This window comes from Chamaea fasciata, unplaced genomic scaffold (genome assembly GCF_029207755.1).
Source record: "Chamaea fasciata isolate MVZ Bird 193981 ecotype frontalis unplaced genomic scaffold, bChaFas1.0.hap1 SCAF_11, whole genome shotgun sequence".
Classification (NCBI taxonomy): Eukaryota; Metazoa; Chordata; class Aves; order Passeriformes; family Sylviidae; genus Chamaea; species Chamaea fasciata.
The window spans coordinates 14,896,619-14,918,495 of record NW_027094096.1 but is presented as its reverse complement, the minus strand read 5'-3'; the positions used below and the strand labels follow the sequence as shown (position 1 = coordinate 14,918,495).

Genomic DNA, 21,877 nt, shown 5'->3' with positions numbered 1-21,877 from the left:
TATGGGATAATAAAGAATCCCCAGCTGACTGCTGCCAGTGCAAAGAGATGAAAACACATGATGTTCTGTCTTGCAAGCACAGCTCCCCCCCTGTTGTAGTGGATATCAGCAAAAACTGATGCTGCCCAAAAGATTGCAAGGTTGCTTGGATTCTATTTGTCCTGATAATGAAAATTCAAGTCCCACATCACCAGTGCAACAAGCTTTGAAATTGGTTGCATTTCTGTGAGAACTGTATTTCTGTGGGCCTGCACAATGACAAGTGCATTATGTGTTGATTTATATAGATGCAATTTTATTTGCTTTTATGTTTACATGTATATTTGTACAGTTAATTATGTATTTTTATATCGATAAGTAGAAAAGCATTGTATTACTCTCAACTATACTATAAATCACAGCTACAACAGCATATAGAACTGTATACAAAAGTTTATTTTCTATATAATTTGCAAACTAAATTTAGGAGATATTTTCTGGAAACTTCTTGTTCACGAATAAATGTCATTGGCATGAACCTGAGATGCCTCTCTGAAAGTTTGCCCACAGACTAAAGACCAGGATGAGGTTGCTACACTAATGCAAACTGCTTTGGCTAGCTGAGTCCATGGTGGAATCCAGTACAAAATTCTTAGATCATTTTTTCGCCTTCAGGTCAAGCAACATGTCAAGTGCTAGGAGATCCCCATTATTTCACTTTTGATGGAATGAAGTACACTTTTGTGGGAACCTGCACCTACACTTTGGTTGAGGTTGTCAACACTGCCACCAATGTCATTCCTATTACCATACTTGGCAAGAATGAAGACAGAGGACTAAGAGGGGCCACATACCTGAAAGAAGTCTACATAGATGTGCATGGTGTACGAATCACCCTGCAGAAAAACCAAGGAATCCTGGTAAGTGGTGGTGCTCTTTTTTCTGGCAAGTATCTTAAAATTAACTCACTTAGAATAGCTGTAGGAAAAAGGATCTTCGTGTTTCCTAAGGAACATATATGCACATGCTTAACACTTGTGGGCACCCCCATTAGGTGGATGTCATGAGGAAATATAATTTCTCACTAGTTCCCAAGGCTTCTGGTTTGGGTTTGCTGTTCTATTGCCCATATCTTAGAGATTAAACCCAGGGCCTCTATATTGGGGAATTGTTGCCTGAATTAAAATACGGGACTCCCCACTTCAATAGCTTTTATCAACACAATCACCTACAACAAGCAAGGCATAATGTATCAGCCAAGAATAACGTGGGGAGCCATGGCAGTACTGGAGGCAGAGTATCTGCCCCATGGGTGAGAAAAAGCTTGCCCACTACCAGGGGTCTTTCCAGCTCTCTGTTAAAAGCACAGGATACAAATCCTGCCCAGCTGTCCTCAGCTAAAAGGCTGATTCCTGCAACCCATAGCTGGAATATGCAATAGTGGAAGTGTAAAGAGCTAAAACTGGCACAGAGAAATCTTCAGCACTGCTAGGAATATAAATTGTGAGCTTTCATGGAGGAATGTCCACACTGACAAATGACATGTCTCTCCAGCTGAACAATGAGAGAGTCTACACTCCAGTGCAGAACCGACTGCAAGGCGTGTCCATTGGAAATGTTGGCAGATTTATAGTAGTGGAAACGGACTTTGGTGTGATAGTGAAATATGATGGCAATCACCATCTGGAAATCACCCTCCCACGCTCTTACTTCTCACAGGTAAGATTTAGTATACAAACATCTGGTGTTGTTTCAAAACTGCTGCTTTGTGCATTTACTTCTAGTTCCTTTTATTCCTGTGTTTTGCTGTTGCATCTTTCTTTTTAGCTGTATTGTACCACATGTGGTTTTTTTCCTTTCTATTTTTTCTTTTCACAACCCTTTCTTTGTGTTCCAAGGGGGTAGTTAAAGAAAATTACCTGTCTAGGGGAATACTTCTAAACTTAGAGAAATAAACAGCTTGAAGCCTTAGGGAATCACAGATTTACTGTAATTTCTGTTCTGTTTCTCTGTGGATGCAGTCAGAATGTCTGAAATTTCTGGTACAGTATTGTCTGTTGGTGGTGATTTAGCCACATTATTTCACAGGCAATGAATAAGAAGTTATTTAGGAAGTTGATGCAAAGAGGTCATGCTTAGATCATGATTCTTTTTCATCCGCAGGTGCATGGTATGTGTGGCAATTTCAATGGTAATCATGAAGATGATCTGTCCTTGACCAATGGCACAGTCGTCCCAGCCCCACAGTTTGGAAATAGCTGGGAAGTGGAACAAGACAGTGATAAAGGGTAAATTTTAAATAATTTTCATACCTCCCATCTTGGTTCAGGAACACAGTGAATTGTTTTCAATTGTTTTGACTGCCTGTTACTTTGTTACATATAAGCACTGTATACCAGACTTTTCTCTTCTGGAATTTGTAGCTCAGAAAACAGCCATCCCCACAGGAAACCACTGCACAGGCCAGAGGAAAACCACAGCTGTTCTATCAATCCACATATACAGGATTGATAGAATGGGTCTTCGGGCAGTCCACAGCGTGGACTTCTTTTACACTGATAACACCCAGAGCAAGCTGATGGTGCTGGGGAATGGTGAGGGCTAGCTGCTCCCTGGCAGACAGGGAGCCGTATGTGACAACACAGCTGAGAAAACTGTGGCCTCACCAGTCAGGGTTCATCCCATTCTACCTGAGCAATGCAACCAGGGAAGCCCCACAGATGGAAGCCAAGGTCAGCCTGGCTCCGTTCAGGTCACCACACAGAAATTTGCAGCGATGAGACAGATCCAAGGCCAAGCTGTGGAGACAATCCTCTAGTCAGGGTCAAGTTCAATGAGAGGAACAGGTGTCAGACACACCATGGTGGTTGTCAGGCAGGTCCACTTCTGCCCAGTCTTTCATCCATTGACAGAAGGAAGTCATAGTCCACAGCCTTCTCTACTTTTCAGTGGAAAGACACTTTTCAGTTTCAGTCTGTCTTATAGCAGCCTGTGTCTGTGCTTTCTTGCAGTTGTTTGCCAGATTTAAGAGAAGATGAAGATCCTCCTTGCACTGCTGAGAATAAACAAGTCATAGAAAGACAGTGCAATGTTCTAAAATCAGACAAATTCAAAGTATGTCATAGTCTGGTCAACCCCGATGACTTCATAGAGATCTGCATCTATGATATGTGCCAGTATGATGGTATGAAGTCTGCTCTCTGCGACATAGTTCAAGTCTATGTGGACACCTGCAAAAATCATGGAATCACAATTAAATGGAGGAATAGCACATTCTGTCGTAAGTACACAAGTGAAAGAACTGAAACCTGAATGACTGACAGCATGCAAAAATTAGCAGAATCAGGTGAACAAGTTATGTAAAAGAAAATTAAATCTAAATTCTTACAAAATGCAGTTCTACTATCATGATCCCAAAGCTGCACTGAATTGTGTTCACATTCAGAAAAACCCTCAGAACTAGACAAATTATGGATATTAATGTGGAGTTAGAATGACATTTGTAGCCAAATGACATATTGTCATGTTACACTGTTTCTTGAACTGTCCCCTTATGCATGTCTAGTCATCAGCATAAATAGGGTTTAGAGCTAGATGAACCTGCAGTCTGACAATGCATATCTGCTGCTCTTGCATGTTTGTAGTTAAACTAAATTTACTCCCAGTTTGCATCAATGGAGGGTTGAATATTTTAAGGAATTGTCCTTTGAGAGTCTCATTTCTAGCAGTGCCCAAAGAAGCCTTTGCAGAAGAACTGAATACTGAATCTGAATAATCTGATGACAGGTGGTTCAGTCATATCTGTAAAAAAAAAAGAATAAGCAGTTCCAGAGAGCATTCTTTGTTTTGTTTTTTGTTGTTTTGATTTTTTTAAGTAAAATACAAAAATAAAAACCAGCTGATGATCAAAATCAGCTATTAAAGTTCTGTACTACCATTCCATAGGCCAAGGTGTAGCTCTCAGTGTTTGCAGTGTACTGTGTAAGTGTCTTTAATAAAGCTGGCTCTGTTCTCTCACACAGCATTGCCCTGCCCATCCCGGAGCCACTACAAAGACTGTGTCTCTGCCTGCCCATCAACGTGCAGTGACATTTTTGCCTCTTCCCTTTGTGAGAAGACAGAAGAGTGCACAGAGGGCTGTGAATGTGATGATAATTATGTGCTCAGCAATGGCAACTGTGTGCCTCTCAGCAGTTGTGGCTGCAGGGATGATGACAACAATTACTACAGTGTAAGTAGTTTGTGCAGCAAATCTCTGACTTCAAAACTTGTAGAAAATTGGTCTCCTGTCCATCTTAATATGAAAGAGAGAGAGAGATCAAAGACTTCAGGATCTACCTCTTAAATACTTTTCATCTGATTAGTAAAAGCTGCTGCATTGGGTATTAGAAGATACAGAAGCTTACTTGGTACTTTGCACCTGAGGCCAAAACTGAGACCTATTTTAAAACAGTCAGAATTATTCAGGCAGTCTACGCTAGTCCAGTTTTGTGTTCAAATTCTCATGTTGAAGACAGTAAGATAAATGGACTGAGATCCCCTCTCACAGGCTCTTGGTGAGACTACACTTAATCAAGCAGTTTTGGAATTGCCAACTGGACAAAGTTGCACCTAGCTAGTGCCCACACCCGTGGCTATTGAACTTCCATTGCACTGCAAAGCTGAGCACCTTGATAACATATTATTAACACAACTTGTGTCCAGGCTGGGGAGACATGGATAACTCCACACTGCGCCCAAAGATGCCAGTGCCAGAAGAATGGTGTCATCAGTTGCAAGAGCTATAGCTGTGATTCCAGAGAAACCTGCGTGATCAAAGATGGGAAACACAAGTGCAATCCAACAGGTATGTGCAAGCAGGTCTCCACTTGGGGTTCACTTGAGGGCTGCAGAAGGAGAGGCTGTGGGTGTGCATACTGTCTTTCATGGCAATTCCGTTCTTTCACAGGGAAAAAAGGAAACTCTGACTGTTGTGTTGACAACATTTTATTGAATACAAAAAAGCCTCAGTTGTCATAACAGAAGGTTCCTATTCCATGCAGAGAATTTGTGGAGGAAAATGGATACCTGGGTATAATTTACTTATATCAAGAAATTTGACAGTTCAGTCTGACTAGTTTGAATAAAATTTCTTTCAAAAAAATCCCACTGCATCTACTGAACCCAAAACTCAGTTTGTGAATCCTATCACAATGACCCTGTTTTTTCCATTGTATGTTGATTTGAGAACAGGGAAAAAAAAACCAACTAACCAATAAGCAAAACCAGGACAGAGCAGATCAAGACAGATATATGACAGGCCAGTCAGAGTACTTTGGTGCTTTTCAATCAACATTTGTGTTGGCTAGGCAAAGTTAATCCCATATTTTGTGGGTAGGTTGGGTTGATAAGGAGAGAGCCTGTTGCATAGTGTCCCTACACTTCAAGTTTAAAGAATAGCACAGCATCAGTCCTACTGTATTGAGGATCAGTACAAAAGCATAAGGCAAACCCAGTGTCCCCCTGCTACATTTTGGCAAAATACCTGAGCAGAGGCACCCCAGTAGTTTTAAGGATAGCCTTCCTGTGCCTTGCGCCTGGCATAATGATTTACTCTGTGCTCAGTGATCAAGGAGAATACATAGATGATAGTCATTGTATCTGATTGTTAGGTCTGGTAAACCCAATAATCAGTTTAGAAATCAGTGACAGCACTGAGTCAGCCAAAATTAAACATTGCTTTTCAATTTTGTAACAACACATGGCAGAGGTTATGAAAACAAAATCTCTTAGGAGGCTACTTCTAGCCCCACTTGTGTCAGAGTCATTCCTCTTCAGAGGGCCAATGTGCACAACTTAGTCTCAATAAATTTTATAAACCCTAATGTTCTGCTTCAGCTCAGTTGGCTCACAGTGGTTCTCAGCAGAGGAATGAGTTTCTCTGTCCATCTCCCCGTTTGAGTGTCCATTCACTAGAGTGAAGCCTGAGCACTCATCATTACTTTCAGACCTGCATGCTAGCAGCAATCATTTTTTTCCAACACTTTGGACCAATCCAGGCATGGCATCTGGCACATGCACATTTAGACTGGAGAGTAATGAAACTCTTCCCTTGCAGGTTTTGGGAAATGCCAGGTCATAGGCGACCCACACTACATCACCTTTGATGGACTGGTGCACCACTTTCAAGGGAAATACACATATATTCTGGCTCAGACCATCCCTAACCTGCCTGACACTCTGGCAGAATTCAGCATTGAGGGCATGAACTATCCTCTACATAGAAGTCGACACATTACTTACCTGAAAGAGATGCTCATCAATGTTTACAATCACACAGTGCGATTCAGGCAGAACAAGCAGGTTCTGGTAAGTCCCTCCCCGACTGCAGAGCACAGAGGAAGACACTCCCTTGGAGGAAAACACTTTTGAGTAATGGACATTCTTTTTGAAGAATTAAAGTATTAAAGTGAACTGTATTATTACAGCAGTGCTGTGAGGCAACCGCAAATGAGATTTTCAGTTGTGTGGTCTTTTTTCTCCATAGCTATGAAAGATACAATTCTACATCAAACAAAGAAATCAATAGATATAGTTTTAGCAATGAAATCCCAAATATCCCAAGGTTTACAATAAAGCCACACCAATTTTTACCAATGGAAAGGTTTGTTTTATGCTAGGATAATTTAATTTCCTTCCTTCTTTATTGGTGTAAAAGCATACATAGCTGCTATATTACATTTTTAGCTCAATAATAGAAATTTCTTTTAATGATATGAAAGTATTGTGTTCAGATCACTTTCCTCAATACATGATTTTGTTAACTTAAAAAATAAATGCTGTTAAATTGTCTGATATATTTATCATAAAACCAGGGAAGTATTGGATTGTAGCATTGACCTGAACTGAAATCAGATTTTAGTTTGTCTTATATATAATGAATTTAAATTTTTTCATTCCTTGTTAGTTGGATGGTGTGAGGGTGTGGCCCCCTGTTCGACCTCATGAAGGTATTCATATATATCAGAGAACAACAAGAATTTACCTGGAGACAGATTTTGGCTTATACGTGAGCTTTGATGGCAATCAAAATGCAGGTAAGTGATACTAAAAAACTCTGCAGAAATATTTATGCTCTGCCCCCAAAAATGTTCTCATTCCACAGGAGGTCTAAACCCAAGACAAAATTTGAAATCTTCACCCTTTGTGCTTATGGTCCTTTGTGATATAAAATACCAGAAAATAACAGAAAGAAGTGTTTCCCAGGAACCAGAAAAAAGCCCATAAAACTGGCATTTCTCTATTTGGATCCCACTGAAATTAGGAGAAATGAGATGTAGAGTCAAACTGTCAGACTTTTTTTTAATGTTAAGTAAGGTCTGAATGATAAAAACAAAAGCAAATCACTTTAAAATGTTAATTGGGATGATGGGACAAAATCAGGATCTGCCCTTTTGCCAGCTGAACCCAGTCACAGGAGTTGAAGGACTGAGATCCTCAAGCTATACACCGTGAGTGTATCATTTTGCCTCCTCTCAAGCCCACTCCTGGTAACCGCATTCTTTACTGTTTGCCAGGACTTTCACGTGGCATATACACAAGTCACTCATGTAAGCTGGACACATGATACCTCCTCTGTTCAAAAGCAGAGTTACTCTTGATTTACAACATCATATAGCTGGAGTATTTCTGAGTGCATGGTGAAAGTGCCAGGCTATTTATTTACATGGCCATCATTCCAAACCCTGAAATTCCAACAGAAATTCCATTGCAGAAAGCAAATACCTGTCTGTGGAAATTCTATTTCTTAGTGATCAAGTGGATTGTAAGTGAAGGGCAAAAAGTGGGTGATGCATTCAGTTTGTTGCAAAGTAGTAAACAGCATGCACTAAGAGCACCCAGGCAGTGAGATCATGTTACATAAAATCTTGTGAAAAATTACTTTTTAATGATCCATGTTGCAGTGCACAGAAACTGTGAATCCATGTATGAATAAATATATCCAGGGCTGTGCTCTTATGCTATGTATTAAGCCCATGTCACATTACCACCTGCAATCTGAATCCTGACACGTGGCACTTGGAATTGATTTCCACATCTTCCATATACTCAGTGGCAACAATTTCTGTGTAACAGCTTTTTTTTCCTTCTGATTTTGCCTAGATATAAAGCTGGCTACCACCTACGGAAGCAGAGTGGAAGGTTTGTGTGGTGACTTTGATGGGAGATACAGAAACGACTTCACAAATCCAGATGGTGTTTGGGTGAGGAACGTGAATACATTTGGTGAAAGCTGGAAAGTTCCTCTGCAAAGAAGGTCTCGTCTCAGGTACTTGATTTTCTATTTAATATCCACAGCAAGCACTGCCACAAGAAGTGAGTGAATTAAGTCATAGTTAACATCTAGGAATAACTACACTGTCTTATTTCTGTTTTATCTTTCTTCTTCCCTTTGTTTGTGTGCAGGGAATTTTCCTGCTCATCACTAGGGTGATAGGGTGAACTATCAGTGCCCTTCCATCTGGCCAGAAGAGGCCTGAACTGTCAGTGCATGACTCCAGCTCTGTATCTCTCTTTGGAGTCACAGCCATTACAACTGTTAGGGCACAGGGATGAATAACATCTTTGCCAAGCTCATGGTTCCTGGCAAAGATAAATACATGTGGTGGATGGGTCTGAGTGAGTGAAAATCCTGATTCGGTGTCACTCTTTCCTCTGGAACATGAAGGTAGCTTTGAAATCCATCAAAATAAATTTACAGTTCCTCCCAGAAAAGGTTCTTGAAGAGTCTGATTTTCTTGCTTTCATGGCTATTTTTTTTTCTGCTGGTACACAGAAAGTAAGGACATTCTTTTGACCATACATGAGCATGATATTTGTGATCAGCAAAATTATGAGCTAATTAGTCCATACAAAACATCGAAAAAGATTTTTCTTGTTTCCTTGAGGTTTCCTGTCTTCCTGGTCCTGCCTTTTTTCCTGTTGCTTTGAAAGCCTGTGGAAATTGCTTAGCCATAAACACATTGCTTTTTCAGAAAGTAAATGGAATCACATTAGCTATCTGGATACATTTTGGCTGCAAAAATCTGCCTGCCAGAAAACAGTATATGGGGCAGTGTTGAGCATAAAGGGGCTCTGGAGGCTGTGCCCATAGGAAAATTCTGGCATTTCAGGCATGCAGCCTGAAATGTTCAGTGAACATTTCATATATGTTCAGTGAAAGTGAACATATATCCAAGAAACTGGGCTTTATTCCAGCTGCATCATTCTGACTAACATTAAACTTTTGTTGAATAGATTGGAGGAGGAGGCAATGGATAAGACATGTACAATGCAGAATTTCCAAAGAGATAACTACAGATATCCTGTTTACTTTAAATATCCATAAATCTCTGACATGGTAGGAAGTGTTTCAGTACATCTTTGATTTGCTACATCTCCTTCCCATTTAGGAAATATGGGGGGAAAAAGAAATTTACATGTACATTTAACATTTACATTTACAAAAAACATTTACATTTACACCACAAGGCAGAAGTATTCTTGCAGTGTTACTCAGAGAGGAGTACCATGAATGCTGGATGTACACAGAACACTGATGATTTCATAATGACTTCATTTACAGACGAGATGTCAGCTCAGAAAATGAGTCTGAGGAGGAACCAGATCCAGGGCTTTTCCAAGGTTGCAATGAAAATCAGCTGGAGCAGCAAAACACAACTTCAAAGTGTCAAATCCTGACTGACTTGAATGGTCCTTTTGCCACGTGTCATTCTGCAGTCCAACCAGATTTCTATTTCACGTAAGTGTCTACTGCAGATAGTTGTTCTCCCCATCTGCAAAATCATTTTGGCAATAGTTTCTGACAAGAACTATCTTCAGTCATCTAGAGTCTCCAGGGTATTAATAGGAGCTAAGGACAGTTAGTGTCTGTAGAATTGGACTCAGTGATTCCATTATTGACATATTTACATCTCCTTATTTATTTTTAAAGAGCTGTGATTATTTTTCTCTCATCTCTTCAGTATTTCACTTCTCTGCTGGCTCTACAAAGCAGCTTTCCTCTTTTCCCACACAGATAAAGCAGCAGTGTTAAGCATTATCCCTGCAGCCTGGAACTTCCAATGTGCTTACAGCTCTCATCCACATTCAGTGAGAATTTAGCACCTGATTCTATTGGGTAGCAGTTCTAGCTTCATAAAAATTGCATTGTGCCATAACCAAAGGCTGAAGCTGTCGGTGACACTTCTTGAATTTTTCATGGAGAAGTACAAAATCCAGATTAGTGAAGAGTAATTAACCTGGTATCTTCAAGAAAGTTCCTTCTGCTATGTTTCAAGATTGCTCTGCTTTTTACACACACAATTTAAACATACCTGATTCTGAGCTGTATTCATCCCCACGTTCATCTTTCATCCTTCAAACATCATAAGTCACAAATTTGCAAAGTAGCTGCCAGTTTTCTTTAGTTACATAGTTATGCTTAACGTTTAAAGACACATAATGCCCACCCCAAAGACCCTCTTATCTGTGAGAAGGATGTTAGCAGTATCTTAAGCCAAAAGAAGTGGACCATTCACTTCAATGTGTATCTATATCTATATCTATATCTATATCTATATCTATATCTATATCTATATCTATATCTATATCTATATCTATATCTATATCATATATATATATGATGTAAGATATATTATATCTTATTATATCTTATATATTATATATAATATCTTATATATATAGGAGATATATATATATAACAGATACAGATATAGACATGTAGATGTAGATATAGATACATCTCCTGATTCTTAACATATGCCTACTTTTCTCCTCACTCTAGAATTTGGTTGGGCAGCCTGTTCTACCTGCTTAGTGATTGCCCTGATTTTTCTGAGGTGCTGCATATTTGCAGATTCCATTCATCTTGGATCTCAATGCCTCTGAAAATCATGAGGCCATGAATACTCAAATGATAAGCAAAACTGAGAGGGTAGCACTGGCAAACAAACACTAGATAAAACAGAATTCTGTGTCAACATTCAAGGCACACGGACATGGGGAGGGTATTCATTTATTGAAAGAAGTGTGAAGTTCAGCTGTAACACTTAGCAGCATGAAAAAGTGCTTTATAAGCAAGATATTCCCAAAACAGAAGCAGAGAGCAAAATACTTACTGTGTTAAGTCAGGTAACTCTTTATTGCTTGGTCCAAGAGAGGCTTAGATTGCTTATGAGCAAAATTTTCTATTTAGGACCATAGTTTAGTGGTAAACCTGGTAGACTTAGATTAAAGGTTGGGGTTGATGATCTTAGAGGCCTTTTCCAGCTTTAATGATGCTATGATCCTATATGGCCACCTCACACAGCAGCAGCAGCTGCACAACAAATGACCTGATCTTCCCAATCACGTGCTTGGGGTGTCTTTTATTCCTCTGTTTCCTGTCAGACAGATACTGGAAAACAAAACTAACTCAGAGTCAGGCAGAAAAGCAGAAGAAAACAACCAATAACAAATGTACTGGGAATTAACATTTTCTCATGTTGCACATAGGAGCTGCCTGTTTGATATGTGTGTGGAAGGAGATGAGGTTGCTACCTTGTGTCGCAGTCTGGAGGAATATGTGCTGGCTTGTCAGCAGCAAGGAGTCAGCATGGACGGCTGGAGGCAGCAAACAGACTGTGGTAAGCCTAGGAAAAAACAGAAAGTAGGGGTTCTACCTAAAGGACTCTTAAAATCTGAAGTTTAAGCTTTTTCCTAAATCAAGTCTTCTCACCGAGAAAAAACATGTTGATTTACACTTCACTCAGTCTTCACAGTTGAGCCCACATTTCCTGACCTCTCTTCTGAGAGTGTCCTATGCTGACTTTTGCACTTAAACTCCATCTTAGGAATTCAGAGCTGTCAGCTCCCTGTCATCAGAAGTTTTGTGAGTGAAAAGATGACCCCATTCCCAACGGGACAAAAAGTTTAAATTTTGGAGACCATCACAAGCTACAAATCTGGAGGCAAAGCATTTAATTTCAAACTCTTTTTAAATCTACAAAATAAACTAATTATCTTTTTTGCCTGTAAAATTTCAAGACTAAAAAAGAAAGATTCAACTGAAAACTCAAAACTTTTCAGACTAAAAAAATGCTTAAATAAGACTTAAAATCATCTCAAACATATTTTTCCTCATCTTTTTAAAGTTTGGAAATTCATCAAACCATATTTTCCCTATGTCTGCTATGGTTAGGAAATTGTATTTCTGGTGAAACACAGCTCCTAAAGCTGTGGAACAGCTCTGGCACTTCAGGGATGGTAATCCTGAACATATGAGAAGTTGTTTTGAGATCAGTGTATAGCAGGAATGAGAGCACAGCATACAAATAGCTTTGATGATGCATTTCCTGACTTTGGAGTGCTTTACTTACAACTTCAGTACTATTACATATGCATGCACATCTCTGTGTGTGTATTTATCATATTGCCCCCTACAAAATGGATCAGAAAGGGAATTCTGTAAGTAACTAACACACAGCAGCCTGGTATAACTGGACTCCTTATTTTTACAGGCATATCATGTCCTGCCAACAGCAAGTATAGCTCATGCATGTCTGCATGTCCAGCATCCTGCAACGACTTGACCAGCCCCTCTGAGTGTGAATCACCCTGTGTTGAAGGCTGTGAATGTCTCCCTGGTTATGTTCTTAGTGGCTTTGACTGTGTGCCTTACAAACAGTGTGGCTGCACATACCTTAACAAATACTATGAGGTACAGTCTCTCTGTGGGTCAGACAGCTCCCACAGCACTAAATAGTATTTTCTCTTGTTAGTTATTTTGACCATCTCCTCATAATCCTCAGCACGTAATTTGGCAGTAGAAACATTAGAAACAAAGAGCAATTGTTTAATAAAATTCTGGTTTCTGGAGAAAGGGAAGAGAGGTCAAGATCTCTTGGTTTCCCTCTGAAACTCTGCCTGCCAGTCCAAGGCAGACACTTGGAGAAATTATGTGATTAAATTCATGTTAATTCTTGACCTTTATTACACTAAAGTTTACAACACACCAGTTACAGAAAAATTCTGTGTGTCACTGTGGCCTCTCTCCTCTCAGTGGAGAGTGGTATAGGCAGGGTTGGGAGTCTGAGTCTGGAGAGTTGGATAGGACATGAAGAGAGCCCTGAGCAAAGCTGAATTCTGAGGAGGATCCTCCATTGTCACTGCAGGATAGAAAAGCTCCATTGTCTCACAGGTTTCTGGTTAACCAGAGATTTGGTACAAAGAAAGGCCTAAGCCAGTAATGATGTACTATTAACAGGCGGCACTTTTAAGAAAAATGGCAGATAGCACTGTCACATTGCCTTGGAGGTATGATGTGATTCATCTGCCACTCATCTCCAGCAACAGTTCCCCATTTTTGGTTACACAGGTACCCTGCCTGGGGCTAGGATCTCGTGTCCCAAACTCTTCTTTTGCTTTCTTTCTTGGGCCATCCTCGAGTTTCAAAGAGCCCCATTAGTTAGCTGCTTGCTTTCTTTTTGGTTTACAAACTACTTTAAAAAAACCCAATCTGCCCTATTGCTGATCATCAAGAAAGCATTGGAGAGAGTATAATGAGGGTTCCAGTGCTACATTCATGCCTTTTCTGGCTGATTTCATTTGATTTTTTTAACATCTAACATCTAACTTCTGGTCTTCCAGATTGGAGAAATATTCACCACTGATGACTGCTCTCAGAAATGCCAGTGCACAGAAAGCTCCACTGTTTTCTGCTTTGATGAAGTGTGTGGGTCTGGTGAAATCTGTGGCATTTCAAACTACAGTCGTGGATGCTACAGGAGTGAGTTAACCAATATCACATTGTCTTTGATGCTGTGAAGTCTTGACTAACTTTAAAGGGCAGCACTGGGTTAAGGATAGTTGCAAGAGAGAGTGTACAGAAGAAAACCATGCAAGGGATCTTGCTCTGATGTTTCACTGGAGAAAAAGTGTTTCCTTCCCTTATTTGTGCTGTCAGATATAAGAGACATACTAAAATACAGGGGATGTGCAGCATTAGGAGTCGGCCTAATCTAAGCAAGAACAGTTCTCTTCAGGGTTAAATTATCTGAGAGTCAAGTGTTTCTCCTTTTTTTCCCAGGTGGTCCATGTATGCCAAATCCTTGTAAGAATGATGGCATTTGCTCTGAAACTTCCAACAGCACCTCCTTCCACTCCTGTGAATGTTCAGAACTCTACACAGGACCAAACTGTGAAGCTGAAAGAATAGGTAATAAAACTATTCTGGATTTCCCTGTCTGCATCATTTTCAAAAATGGATGTTATTATGGAGAAGACTGGGCTTGCTCTTCATTTTAATGATGTAGATTAGTAACCCAGTGGGTGAGAGTCCGTGGTGATCCAAGCAGAGAGAAGGGTCAGAAATCCAGTGGAGAGGTACCAGAAAGCAGAACAGCAGGCCTTGGTGCAGGACAGCAGGCCTTGGTGCAGCACACAGGACTTGGGTTTGACACCACTCCAGGAAGCCACAGAGAACACAATACAAACAGACAAGCAAGGGTGGAGAAAAAATATTTCTGTTCACAGCACAGTTAGCTTTCAGTGAAAGGGCTCTTGTTTGTTTTTCAGATGACAACCCTGACACAGAGGATTCGGACCACACAATTGCCATCGTCATCGGAGTTGTGGCAGGTGTAGCTGTTATTGTCATTCTCATCTCCTCCACAGTGTACCTGTTCAGGTAAGGCTTCTCCCAGCTTTGCTACATTCAGCAAAGACACCTCTTTCAGTACCTGTAAACCTCAAAACTCCCATCAGTCACACACCTGCAAGACTAGAAAGGAGCCACAGCATTGGGCATCTCTTCTGATGAATGCGAGGGAAAAAATACCTTTTTTTTAATCAGGAATGAACATAGGCCATTTCATTTACACTGGGCATATGTATCACTTACCATAAAACTCTGTCTTCTCCAAAACCCGGTCCAATTCATGCTCACAGCATTATTTGATCTCTCACTATAAATAAGAATGGAAATGAAAATAGGTTATTCCTTTTTTTTTTTTTCATTGTACAGAAGGAAGAGAAAGACGGATACAGTTACAATATCAAGGGATTCTTCTTTGAAATGGTCCAGGGACAATCTGGATGCCAGAGTACGTGAGCAAGATTATGGCTGCATCGTGAACAGTGCATTTGATCAAAATGAATCCCCAAATACACATCTATAGTTAACAATATTATTCCTATTTTTCATACTTTTTACTCTTGTATTTTAATCATACTTCTAATATTTGAGAAGAAATAATAATAAATATATCATTGCATTTATTGAAAACCTTTGAAATTGTTCATTTAAAAGATCTCTCAGATCTCACATTGTAGGCCCAAATTAAAATATGTTCTAACTGACAGAAGAGACTCTGTTGTCTTCAAAGGATGTTTGAAAAACACAAATTCCAGACAGACCTTGATGGCACAAGGGTGCTGCACAACATCACACACACACCTCTGAGAGAAGTGCAAACCATAGCTGATGTGGTCTGAATTCAAAGAGAGTAGATTAAGGTTAGATATCAGACAGGAGGTTTAGGTTAGATTTTAGAAAGAAATTCCTTACTATGAGGGTGGTGAGGCACTGGAATGGGCTATCCAGAGAAGTTGTGGATGCCCTGCCCCTGAAAGTGTTCAGGGCCAGGTTGGACAGAGCTTTGAGCAATCTGTTCTAATGAAAGGTGTCCCTGCCCACGATAGGGGATTGGAACTGAATGATCTTTAAGTTCCTTCCAACCCAAACGATCCTATGATTCTATGAACTAGTTATAGCATCCCAGGCAGGTCTTCATGGGATCTCACCCAAATCCTTCCATGGGGAGGAGATTAGTTGACTGGCACGGACACAGTTCTTTACCCCTTTTCTGGCAAGACATGTCCACCTGGGGAGAGAAAGAAACAAGACACTAAACTCACCTGAGGACAGATGAAATAAAAAAGGATGACCCCCATTATCGCCTTACAGTGGAGGGGACAAGAAGCAGGCTTGTCATCAGTCCCCAGCCTGTGGGGGCTAAGCAAGAGCATAACTTAACAAAAACTTCCTGAAGAATGAGTTTGTGTCATAAACTCTCCTTGGGGGTTTTTGCAAAATCAGAAGCTGCCCTGATGAATGTGAGAGGAGCTCTGCATCAACTCAGTCCCAGACCATACTAAGGACTCCACTACAGCAGGAGACCAAAGGTATTTGCAGCAATGCCTAGTTACATGCTGTGAGACCCACCCCATGACAGACCACTCACAAAGATCAGGGACTGAAGCATTGCCTGAGCCTTGTCCAAGCCCTGAATGGATTAGCAGGGCTATGAGTGAAGCTTTGAGATGTAAAGCATCATGAATTTTTTTTCCGGTGCCTTTCCAGTTTGTTGGAGGTTACTTTCTGATTGTTGAGGAAGACATATCGTGCAGGTAGCTCAGTGTGCAGCTGCAGTGTGAGATGCAGACTGAGCTCTGGGTGGCAAAGCCTGACTGAACTGGTGCCAACACTTCACATAACAAAGGGCAGGGGACCTGTGACACGGGCACATGAACAGACAATCAGAGATACAGCAGGAGCTAGGGACCCCAGACTGTGAGCATACAAAATCCACACGGTTTCTTTCGTTTGGGGTTCCTCCTCAGAGGCATCCAGCTCAAGCTGTTGTTTTGCTGTTGCACCATGATTAATTTATTTTAAGGATTCAGATGTTTGAGACTCTGCTATGGGAAACCTGGGGCCGAGCAGGTAATGTGTGAATGTGAGGTGTGCAGGGAGTGAAGGCGGACACCTCAAAGGGGCTCTGATGGGGCCTCAGTCCCAGCTTAAGTGCAGCAAAGTGTGACTGCCAGAGGATGGTCGGACAGGAGGGTTTCCTTAAAAGGGCTTGCTGTTGTTTCTGTTGTAATGCTGGTTATTATTTACTTACCCTTTCTCCTTTCCTTTTTATCCATAAACCCATGTGTACTGTTAGCCAGAGAAGTTTTTACAGTCTCCGTGGTGAGTTAGGTTATTCTGGTCCATTCAAGAACACACCAGCTGTCCATACACCGAGGCCACATCTATTTTGGAAAGGGTATGAATAGAAAGGGCCTTTCAACCTCATTACACAATGAAAATGAATTAGCGAGAGAGACCTACTCGTGCACAAATGAACTGTCAACTTTCTGCTGGAATTTCACTGTGTTTACAATACCATCTTTGCTCCCTGTCCAGTGCCAGTTTCTGTTGCACTCTCGAGCATGCCACAGCGTGATTCAGCGGCTGCCGAGCAGTGCTGACCACACCTCCCTTTGCACTGGGTGGGAGCACAGGCCAGTCCCTGCCCTGCAGGATCCCAGCTCAGGCTCCCCAGGCCACAGGACCCTGCTGTGCCCCGGTAAAGCAGATATCTGGGTTTCCATATATATGCTTTTTTTTTCTCCGTACCACAAGAATTGCCTTGGTGGTTCCATTTCCACTGCAAAGCTTTGCAAATAGACTTAGAGAAGAGGATGATACAAAAAACAGAACTGCTGTTCAATGCTACTCTGAATTAACAATTTCATGCCACTGGAAGGCAGAAAGATGACAAATCTTCCACTGCTCTCATCTTTTAAATCAACCAGCTTGCTCACCTGACTTCTGAAATGCAAGGCATTAAATACACTGCTTAGTTCAACTCACCCAGAGGACAGTTTTCTCACTAGTTTTGGCACACTGTGCCAGCCCCAGTAAAGGAGACAGCTGTACAGGCTCAGCTGTGCTCATTTCTTGGACTCGGATCCTTGCTGGACACAATCATGAGATTCCTCTGATGTCCCAAAGGAAATGCCCAGGCCACATCATAAAAACACATCCTAAAAATCCCTTTGCCCTAAAATTATTTCGCTCAGAGAGCCACTTCTTTTGTTTCTCATCACGGTGAAGAACTAGAAAGGCAGCATTCCATTTTTCTCTAGAAAGGTTTTCTGGTGAGGGATCCTCTCTCACCGCTCGGCCGAGCGGGACCGGAGCCCCTCCGCGGCTGGAGGGGCTCGAGGAGCTGCGTGAATCTCCGGGAACATGGCAATGGCACGTCCTCCTCCGGGATAGAATTGGATTTAGCACTAAACAAGTGATGTTGGCAACAATCTCGGGAACGGAGCGTGCGCATGGGACGTGCGGTGGGAGGGGGAAGGCGGGGGCGGTGGGACGGGACGGGATGGGATGGAGGGGAAGGGGACGGGCAGGACAGCCCCCGGACAGCGTCGCCAGTGAGCCCGGCAGGATCGACGCAAGCGCCATTTTCTTGTTATTTATAGCGAGAGCAGCTGACCGGGAGCGCGGCGACGGCAATAGCGGGACAGGCGCCGGGGTGAGCGGAGCTCGGGGGATGCGAGCGGGCGTTTGCCAGCAGGATGCGGCCCCTCCAGGCTGTCGGCGGCGGGCGCGGCTGTGCCGGGCGGCCCGAGGTGCCCCAGAGCCTGGGCACGGGCTCGGCCCCGCGGGCACCCCCGGACAGCCCCGGCCCGGCCCCGGCAGCAGCGGAGCCCCGAACGGGTCAGGAGCGCGGGCAGCGCGGGCGGGCGGGGGCAGCCGGGGACGGCGGCAGCAGCCGGACACCGCCCGGCCCGGCCCGGCCTCGGGCGGATGCGCTGGCGGGGAGCCGGGCGCTTCGGTGCCTCGCCCTGCGCCGGCGGGCGGCGGAGCGGGGCCGCCGCTCCGGCAGCCGCTGCCCTCGGCGCCCGCCACTGACACCCTCCGTGCCTGCGCTCCCGCCAGCTGCCCGTGCACAGCCCTCGCCTCCCCGCTGCGCTCTGCCCTGCGCTCAGCCCGCCCGGCTACAGGTGCTGCACGTCCTCACTGCACGCTCCGGAGATGGCAGATGGCAGGCGCCACCCCCAGCCTGGGGACCTGATCGAGATCGACCGGAAAGTTTACCAGCACTGGGCCCTATACGTGGGGGATGGATATGTCATCAACGTGACACCTGTAGGTAAGGCTGATGCAGCCTGGCAGGGTGCTGAGAGGCTGTTGGGATGCCCCAAGAGCTCTGTCTCCCTCCACGGACTGGTGCTGGTGGACCCTGTGTGTGTAGCTGGCTTTTCCAGTAGTAGTCAGACACCCATCTGAGATCCTGGAGTGGCCCGAGTGGGTCTGCCAGCCTGCCTTATCTACTCCTTGGCTTCCGCAGATGAAGGAGCCCCATCTCTGTCGGTGAGCACCACATCAATATTCACCAGAAAGGCCAAGGTGAAGAAGCAGCTCCTGAAGGAGGTGGTGGGAAATAATAAATGGTGTGTCAACAACAAGTATGATCGCTCCCGCACTCCTCTCCCTGTGAAGGAGATAATCCGACGTGCTGAGCGCTGGATTGACAGGGAGGTGCCGTATGATGTGCTTGGCAGCAACTGTGAACATTTTGTGACAGAGCTCCGCTACGGAGAGGGAGTCTCTGACCAGGTGAGTGGCACGGGGTGAGCCCCTGGGTGCCTCCCAGAGCAGCTTCTGGCTGTGAGCTGTGAGCCAGGACTGGGACACAGCCTGCAGCCTGCATGGGGACAGCCAAGTCCTAGGTGTGGGCTCCAAACCAGCGCTGCTTCTGGCCTCCCCAGAGCCTCTGGACCTGCAGGGCTACTGTGGTCTGTGCACTGTGGTCTGTCTGCACCCTGACAGTGCCCTGTCACTGAGTGCCACCTCCTGGGGTACAAACCTGGTTGCTGCAATTTCTGCTAATGGGGCACACGTCTCTCCCTGATTTATTTACACTGAACATCCCTGCCGTTGCTACATTATCATGCTGGGGGGCAGTAAGTACAAGTGCTCATCATATTTCCAGCCAGTGTTTTACTTTCCCTTTATAGGTCACAAAAGCAGTTATTGGTACTACAGCAGCCGTAGGAGGTATCCTTCTTGTTGGTCTTGCCACTGCTGTTGTGAAGAGCTTGTGTGGGGACTCATCCAGGAGAGAGAGAAACTACTACTGATGGGCTGTCTGGAAGAGCTCAGACCAAGGCAGGAAGAGCCCTTGGCAACAGCGGCCGCTGGTCAGCTTTTGCTACACCTGACACCAAGGCTGATTAGCAACTGTGTCACCCTTGCTGTAAACATTAAAGAAGCCTTAATAAAATATCAGAAACCCAAACGTTAATTGCCCCAAAATCCTCTGTTATCTGTGTATAACTTTGCATCCAAGTTCCACTGTTGAGACTGCTTTTCTCTGCTATCTCATTAAGAAATAAAAAGTCAAGATTGGCACCATTGAAGGTGACCTCAAGCAGCATTAGCCCGTTTGCCATATCTGCTTTTATTTCATTGCCTGTGATGGTTTTTGTGATTGTCTGGGTGAATTTGCACTGGTGCAGGCTTTTCATCCATTTTCATCAATTGGTTCCTGAAGGTTTTTTCTGTATATCCATTATTTCAACCTCAACTTTTTGAAAAACTCTAAGAAAGTACTGCTGAGGGTTTTCCAGCTGAGTCTCTATGTAGGTGGGAAAGCCATGGCTACAATGTCTGCAGAGGAGCAAGCAGAGCATGTGCAGTGTCTTTGAGTCGTGCTTCTGCTTCCTAAAATCAGAAACTCTTGGGAGGTCGCAGGGTAGTGCAGGTCTTATAATCTGTATCCCTCAGAGTTTTACAGGAGTGCTCTCATTTTGGCATGATGGTGTTTTGCTCAATTTTTCCCTGACTGAAAAGTGTCTCCCAATGTACTGAGCTACGCTGTCTCCTTGTAACAAAGCTGATATGTGTGGATTGCCTGGGAAGAAAACTGTGCAGGGGAAGTGTGATTTATTGTCCTTTACCTGGAGTCCCTGCCTTAAGTGTTTGGAACCTGGTTACCTGCATCCCACCTGTGGCACACACAGTCCTCAGTTGCTTTTCTTACAGACAACTGCCTGGACTGCAGGGAGAGGTGAGAGCAGAAGAGCTGTCTGTGAGAGGCTGGCTGGTTTTGTGTGCTCTGAACAGGTTGTCCAGGATTGACCCCAGCCAGCAAGAAGGCACCAGGCAGCCACTCACTCTCTGCCCTGCCAGCCCCATCAGGGAGGGAATCAGAAGAGTGAAAAAACCTGTGGTTGGAGAAAAATTTGGTTTAGTAGGTAACTGAAAGCTGTGCAAGCAAGCAAAGCAAAACAAAGAGTTTTTTTAAGTGTCAGGTTAAAAGTGTTTGATGCAACCAAGTCAAGATTTGCAGTTGTATGCTGTACTGCCCTTTGTTGTTAGTATGAGTAAAGTTCTTAGCTTTGATACAGGAAAACACATCATAATCAAACTGAAACTGAGAAATCATTTTAAATTAATGGAAATCGAATAAAAATTTCTTTCATGGCTAAGCTATTGAAGTGGTTGTACAGCAATCTGTGAGATTTAACTTCTCTGCACTCAGACCATTCTCGCTGCAACCTGTAGAAAGAGAGTATGTATGGAACAGTGTATGGAACTGACATCCTAAGGGTCCTGTAAAGGAGGAATACTGGAATTACTTCATTTGTGGAATTGTCTTGTTCTTCTAACCTGCAACATTTTACTGCATGTGACAGTTTGCAATTGTAGTGTACTTCTCTTTGCACTCAGGCTGATGTTGCTCATTATAGGGCTGCCTTTCCATGGAGCCTGGTGGGTGCATTGGCAGGATTTGGTGGAACACTGCCTGAAGCATAAGCTGAGAGTGTGAGGAGGAGAAGCAGAATCCATCCATCACTTGCTGTATTCAGCACTTATGAGCCTTTCTAGGAAATGTTGGCAGGGCCTGAGATGTGCTTGAGTTGCCATGCAGTAGAGTCAAGGCTGTTGTTTTCTCAACAGTTGAGAGAACAATCCTTGACTGTGCTGTGGGACACACCTGGCACAGGCACAGTGTATCCATAAACGGAAGGACTTTGTTAGGGACTTCAAGCATCTGAATGCAGTGCACATGAGAAGATGAAAACCTGGGGT

General features: G+C 43.3%; 2 protein-coding genes across 2 annotated transcripts in view; both read left to right on the top strand.

Annotated features, from left to right (window-relative positions):
• The window catches only part of LOC136295351 (IgGFc-binding protein-like), a 50,981-nt gene extending 35,708 nt beyond the window's left edge, over nt 1–15,273 (top strand). The window contains exons 52-67 of the mRNA XM_066193851.1: nt 655–899; nt 1,534–1,698; nt 2,143–2,267; nt 2,991–3,259; nt 4,002–4,210; nt 4,684–4,825; nt 6,077–6,327; nt 6,926–7,055; nt 8,122–8,287; nt 9,584–9,760; nt 11,515–11,645; nt 12,519–12,718; nt 13,648–13,786; nt 14,087–14,215; nt 14,575–14,686; nt 15,023–15,273. Of these exons, the coding sequence (XP_066049948.1) occupies nt 655–899; nt 1,534–1,698; nt 2,143–2,267; nt 2,991–3,259; nt 4,002–4,210; nt 4,684–4,825; nt 6,077–6,327; nt 6,926–7,055; nt 8,122–8,287; nt 9,584–9,760; nt 11,515–11,645; nt 12,519–12,718; nt 13,648–13,786; nt 14,087–14,215; nt 14,575–14,686; nt 15,023–15,176 (2,744 nt within the window). The 3' untranslated portion in view covers nt 15,177–15,273. The remainder of the gene's footprint in view (nt 1–654; nt 900–1,533; nt 1,699–2,142; nt 2,268–2,990; nt 3,260–4,001; nt 4,211–4,683; nt 4,826–6,076; nt 6,328–6,925; nt 7,056–8,121; nt 8,288–9,583; nt 9,761–11,514; nt 11,646–12,518; nt 12,719–13,647; nt 13,787–14,086; nt 14,216–14,574; nt 14,687–15,022) is intronic.
• A 2,919-nt stretch (nt 15,274–18,192) lies between these two features.
• LOC136295077 (phospholipase A and acyltransferase 1-like) lies at nt 18,193–20,222 on the top strand. Its single transcript, XM_066193340.1, has 4 exons — nt 18,193–18,311; nt 18,719–18,932; nt 19,131–19,399; nt 19,801–20,222. The coding sequence occupies exons 2-4, from the start codon at nt 18,815–18,817 to the stop codon at nt 19,921–19,923; spliced, it is 510 nt and encodes a 169-aa protein (XP_066049437.1). The 5' UTR covers nt 18,193–18,311; nt 18,719–18,814; the 3' UTR covers nt 19,924–20,222.
• The last annotated feature ends 1,655 nt before the right edge of the window (nt 20,223–21,877 follow it).

Excerpts from the sequence above, each read along its gene's own strand:
- LOC136295077 (XM_066193340.1), top strand. The coding sequence starts at position 18,815 with ATGGCAGATGGCAGGCGCCACCCCCAGCCTGGGGACCTGATCGAGATC. Across the intron at positions 18,933-19,130 it reads CATCAACGTGACACCTGTAG|ATGAAGGAGCCCCATCTCTG; the intron begins GTAAGGCTGATG and ends TGGCTTCCGCAG. Across the intron at positions 19,400-19,800 it reads GAGAGGGAGTCTCTGACCAG|GTCACAAAAGCAGTTATTGG; the intron begins GTGAGTGGCACG and ends TTCCCTTTATAG.